Source organism: Eptatretus burgeri, chromosome 7 (genome assembly GCF_056783735.1).
Source record: "Eptatretus burgeri isolate ZD-2024b chromosome 7, Ebu_testis_v1, whole genome shotgun sequence".
Lineage (NCBI taxonomy): Eukaryota > Metazoa > Chordata > Myxini > Myxiniformes > Myxinidae > Eptatretus > Eptatretus burgeri.
The window spans coordinates 76,787,142-76,793,347 of NC_140967.1; the positions used below are offsets into that span (position 1 = coordinate 76,787,142).

The 6,206-nt window shown below is 39.7% G+C and overlaps 1 protein-coding gene across 2 annotated transcripts in view; it reads left to right on the forward strand.

The window, feature by feature from the left end:
* LOC147023585 (erlin-2-B-like) overlaps window positions 1-6,206 on the forward strand; it is a 39,142-nt gene extending 32,936 nt beyond the window's left edge. For both annotated transcript variants that reach the window (XM_085889105.1, XM_085889106.1), the window contains exons 8-12: window positions 150-208; window positions 420-511; window positions 2,428-2,517; window positions 5,057-5,136; window positions 5,439-6,206. In XM_085889105.1, the coding sequence (XP_085745231.1) occupies window positions 150-208; window positions 420-511; window positions 2,428-2,517; window positions 5,057-5,136; window positions 5,439-5,621 (504 nt within the window). In that variant the 3' untranslated portion in view covers window positions 5,622-6,206. The remainder of the gene's footprint in view (window positions 1-149; window positions 209-419; window positions 512-2,427; window positions 2,518-5,056; window positions 5,137-5,438) is intronic.

The window sequence follows — 6,206 nt, forward strand, 5'->3', positions numbered from 1 at the left end:
CACAATTCAACATTCGGATGAAGTTGGGCAGAGTTGACCATTTGATCAACACTGCCAAATTCGATGTGTTGGCAATTAATTTCTCAGTATAACTTGCTATCCTTTTTTTTTTTTTTTTTCATTTTTTTTTTTTCCTTTGCTTCTCTTAGGCGGTCAGAGTAACAAAACCAAAAATCCCTGAAGCTATCCGTCGCAATTATGAGCTGATGTAAGCTTTCACTTGGTCCCATTCTGTCTTCAATCCATACCTGCCTCTTTTCCTCCATTGCTCTTTTTTTTTTCTTCCTTTTCCTGTTAATCTGCTTATTTTCCTCCCCTCCTCACTTTATTTTATCAATTAATGGCCTTCTTCTTTTCCTCCAATTGTTTATCCTATAGTCATTTGCCACTTCAGCTGCCTCTTGTTGCTCTGTGTGTAGGGAAGGAGAAAAAACAAAGCTTCTGATTGCAGTTCAGCGTCAGAAGGTTGTTGAGAAAGAAGCAGACACTGAAAGAAAAAAATCTGTCATTGGTAACAATAATTCTTCCCACCATCACACTCCCCCCCCCTCCCGATCCCCTCCCCTCCTGAACCCCTCCTTTCCCATTATAATTACCTTCCCCCCTCTTCATTCGCAATGATTCATTTAAGATGGTATATTCTTTCCCCGTGCCCCAACCCACCCATGTCGATCTGCAGCCATTCCCAGATGTCTGTGTCTGTTTTCCACCGTTTTGTATCTGTCTCCGGCTATTCGGTGCGGACCCAGGACACCAACGTCCATCTCCGGCCATTCACAGAATGCCGGGGTCCGTCTTCCACCCGTCCTGTATAATGGTTCTCACTAGGAAACTTGCAGCTTGTGGTAAACGCGTGGCAGTGTATTAATACTTTTGGTATGTCAAGCCAAGGTGTGTGTGTGTCTTCATCACTTTCTCTAATTTGAAAAACTACAGTTATCAGTGTGTTTTATATCTCATTAAGCACAACTTGGTGCTTTATAAAGTTTTGGAAATCTTTTGTTGGATTGAAAACCAACTTTTTTGAAAAGTTAAACTCTTCTGTATTCTTTCAATGTGTTTTCTATTCCAGAAGAAACCACACCATCTTCCAACTGAATGTTTGCATGATTGGGTCATTCCATCTTGATAATATGTTTTTCCTTCTGTGCATATGGCCATCGGGAAAGACTTGAAAATCATTACCTCTGCCACCGAAGGTGGACATAGGTTGTGTTTTCACCCCTGTCTGTCTTTCTGTCCATGTGCATATCTCAAAAAGTTATGGATGGACAATTGGGTGTGTGACAATGACGAAGTTTCAATTTTGGTGAAGATCTGGATCTGCATATGATAATTTTATAATATTTAAGTGATTCTTCACCATTGAGAGATGGGGCCAAAAATGACATATATATATATATATATATATATATATATATATATATATATATATATATATATATATATATATATATATATATATATACTACATGGCCAAAAGTATGCGGACACCCCTTCTAATTGGTGGATTCGGCTTTTCAGCCACACTCATTGCTGACGGGTGTATAAAATCAAGCACACAGCCATGCAATCTCCGTAGACAAACATTGGCAGTAGAATAGGCCGTACTGAAGAGCTTGGTGACTTTCAACGTGGCACCGTCATAGGATGCCACCTTTCCATCAAGTCAATTCATAAAATTTCTGCCCTGCACTGCCCCGGTCAACTAAGTGCTGTTATTGTGAAGTGGAAACGTCTCGGAGCAACAACAGCTCAGCCCCGAAGTGGTAGGCCACATAAGCTCACAGAATGGGACTGCTGAGTACTGAAGCACGTAGCATGGAAAAAATTGTCTGTTGCACCACTCACTACCGAGTTCCAAACTGACTGGAAGCAACATCAGTACAAGCACTGTTTGTCAAGAGCTTCATGAAATGAGTTTCCAATGCCAAGCAGCCGCATACAAGCTTAAAAGGGGGGGGGGGGACAAACTCCACATTAATGCCCATGATTTTGGAATGAGACTGTGGATGAGCAGGTGTTCACATACTTTTGGCCATGTGGTGTAGCATAATATTTCAAAAAGTTGTGGATGAGTTGTGAGAAAACTTGGTGGATCAGTCTATCAGTAGGACAGAAAACTTAAACGGTTCATCCTGGCAGAAGGATGCACTCTTTTTGGGTGCCATTCTTGTTTATATTATTTTTATTATCACTATTTTGTTGCTCATTGTTATCAAAACAGTCATATATGAGTAATGACTTGTGGCTTTCCGGAAAGAAACTTGCCGCTAGTTTCTAATGGACTCGTCCCCTCCCCCCCCACCCCCTTCCCTGTTTATTCTAATTATTATATGATCGAGCTTACACACTTGTACTCGATATTCTAGAGTTGCAATGCTAGAACAGCCTTCCCCTCTTACCCCTCACATGTCTCCTGTGCAGAAGCCGAGATGGTTGCTCAAATTTCTCGAATCCAATATGAACAGAGGGTTCTGGAGAAGGAAACTGAAAGAAAGATATCAGAGCTAGAAGGTGAGCAGTGGCTGTGTGCGACTTTTTATTTCTTGTTGTGGAAAGTTGTGCTAACCCTATGAGAGGGTCACGCTTAAAATAAAAAACTTTTGGTGGTCTACTTGGTCACCTAAATAGAAATTTAAAAAATTATTTGTTTATTTATTTTGCCCCACATATTATTTGATGGTGAATCAAAGTTCATAAAAATCAGTACACGTGTGTTCTGATAATGTGTTTTTGCTACAGCGTGGATTTAATGCAACAACAACAACAGCGCTACGTTCTTCTGAGCAAATTGTTCACTGGCAGTGGATGCTTTTGCCGTGTCGTGTCATCTTGTGTGAGTCGTTCACTCACAGCAGCTGAAACTATGGTTGCAAAACATGTAACTAGTGGCATTGAAGATAATTATCAAGTGCAGAAGAAGTCTGTCTCATTCATTGGAGGTGAAATTAAATTTTAGATCAGTTTGATAGAGGTGAGCACAGCATTAGTAATCAAAGAGATGCGACCATGATTCTACAGTGAGAACCATCCTTGACAAACATGAAATTCGTAAGAGCACTTGGACAATAATGAATCTGAATCTCAGTGTTACTAGAACTGCAAGATCTTGGCCTGATGCTATTGAGAAGATGCTGACCATGTAGATAGAGCATCAGAACCAGCTGGACATGCCCTTGTATGGAATGGTCATTCAAGAGAAGGTCTGGAATGGTCATTCAATACAAGGTTTGTATGTTGATGTAACCAAACGTACCAATGATCCAGTGCCTTTTGCTGCCAGTTGTGGGTGGTTTGAGCACCTCAAGAGTCGCTATGCGTTGCACAATCTCAAGTTAACTGTGGAAGCTGCTACTGCCAAACAATTTTCAGCTGTCTTCAAATTGGTGATTGCGGATGGAGGTTACACACCAAGACAGGTATTTAACCTCAATTAAACTGGACTTGATTGGAAACGTATGTCCGGCCACACTTTCATCTCTATCAATTCTGGCCTGAGGCAGTGATTGAGTTCAGCGGTTTCATGGAGGCTGAAGTCAGCGAAGCGAGGCAACAGATTGTGGCCATGGCCCTGCAAGTGGGAGTTGAGAAGGTTGAAGATTTGCTTCTCTCACACGGAGTAGCTGGGCAATGAAGATCTTGTGGCTCTGGAGGTGGAATGCAACAGAGAGGTATCAAAGTCCTGAGGAGGTTGTGCCTGTTAAAACTCACGACGAAGGTCATGGCTAAACGTTTCAAATTGGTCGATGAAGCAGCCACTCAAGTCTCCATAATGAAGTTCTTCAAAAATATCCCAAGCAGGTCGGCCTCCATTTCATCTTCTGAGCCTTTAACCTCAACTGGACAGCCTGCCATGAGCAATATGTACTGTACTGTATCCAACCCCAATCGTGGCAACACTTATTAAAAAGTAATTCATTTTAATGTATTTATTTATACATTGTCTCCTGCTTTTTTTTGAGGTTTTTATGTGGGCATTCAACCTTAAAAAGTTGATTTTTTTTTTTTACCCATTTGGAACATAACTTCCATTTTTACATGTTAAATATTGCCCTATAACATGGCGTTTTGCAGGAACGCATCCGCCGCGTTATACGAGGGACACCTGTGCATGTTTAAATTGCTATTTCTCACGACACTCACTTACTGATAAAATTTCAGCGCTTTACTTACCAGCAACCTTTTAACTCGTAATCGGAGAACACTCCCACCAGATATTCAATCATCTGCCTACTAACTTGCAGCGATATCTCAGCCATCCTTTGATCTAGGAAGCTGAAATTTGGAGACAAAAGTGAAGATGTGCTTTGGCAAAAACATTATTTCTGATTTTTTGATGAATCAATTAATTGATTAATTACTTAATTATTATCGATTTATTAATTATTTATTTTAGTTCTCATCCTGGCAATATCTCGGGCACCTTTTGAGCTCGGAAGCTGATACTTAGACGTGACAGTGACCAAGTAATTTGGCGATAAAGAGTATTTTTGATTTATTGATTAATCAATTAATTATTTAAATTTTCAAAAAGTTACAGATTCGAATGAAACTGTTGGTTTCTGTATGCTATCAGCCAATTGATGAAGAAATTAATTATTTTACAATTATTATGCAATTAATCAACTAATCAATTATTGTACACCGCTCCCTCCAAATTCCGTATCCATGTGTTGCACGGTGGCATCGCCAGGTGCCAAAGGCTCCCCGATAATGTCACGCGCTGGAGGATGTTGTTTATTTATTTGGCATGGGGGCGGTGGACTTTGATTGCACCTCTACTTGTTTTATTTTATTTTTCTCTTTCTGAGTGTCAATCCATTTGAGGTCGTTGATCAAATGAGACATTCTGCTTTACTTTGTGGTTGTTGCACATCTGAACGTGCCTGGTGCACTCGACTTGAAGGTCATTTTGTGTTTGAGTGATTCTATAAAGAAAGACGCATGTCCAAGACCAATTACTTTCATGTCAGCTTGCCCACTTCTCATTATGGATTGTTATCTTTGGTGATTCAAGATCTCCTTTTCTTGTTTTCACTATCACCTTTAATAGATGGTGCATACTTGGCAAGGCAGAAGACCAAAGCAGATGCAGAATTTTACATGGCAAAGCAAATCGCTGAAGCAAACATGGTACTTCTCTCACTACTCCCGAGTTCATTTTCCATTCATTCTGTACAATGTATTGTTCTTTCATGGCTGAGTTGATGTGACATTTGCTGATTTCTACTGGTTCTTGTTGCGCAATTTTATTTTATTTTTGTATTTTTCCCTTTGGTGGATGATTACTCACATTTCACCCTTTATATTTAATGCTTACTTGCATGATTATTTGGTTTATTTTGGTGACAGTCTTCCACCAGGTTGGAATGCGATTCAAGTGCTTGTAAATATATGGCTCCAACTACCTTTTTTTTTTATTTTATTCTCCACAGATTAAATTAACACCAGAATTTCTTCAATTCATGAAACTAAAATCGTTGTCTGGAGTTTCAAAGATTTACTTTGGATCAAGCATACCGCAGATGCTGCTGGACATGGGGATTGGACGCGCTGATGTAGAGGAAGTGAAAAACGGTGAAAAGAAAATGAGCGATGATTCACTACCTGGTGTTTGACTTGCAGTTGAGTAGGAAGATTGAAATTGCTGGTTTGCTTCAGTGAGCACAGGTTTCCTTCAGAATTGCCCCACGTATGGAATAGGTCTGAGGGTGTGTTGTTTAAAGTATTTTGTTGCATGATTAATAGTTCAGACCAATGGAACCCAAGTTGTGGATTTGAGAATCTCGGTGGCAGATGGATAATGTAGTGCTTGCTTTGGCCTTTGTGGGGAGGCAGTTTGTGCACAACTACTTGGCTGCCCTGCCATTTAATGGTGCTAAACATGCCCCGATTGCTGACTCCATTGCATACGGAATTTTTCTACATCTACCACATATCGATTTTTCTGCTTCCATTGCTTTTCCCTGATGTCTTATTGATTTGTTTTATTGGTGGTTTTGTTCTCCTCCATTATCTTTAGAAGTCCTTAAATGTATTTTTTTCATCTTATTCTGCATCAATGATCACAGCCACCCAAAAAACATTTGCATTGCATTTTGCTGTAAACGATGGAACAAGTGTCGATTTATTTGTGTTCCATTAATTGTTGTAAATTAATCCATGATGATTGTATTAAAGATATTCCTTTTTTTTTTTTTAAA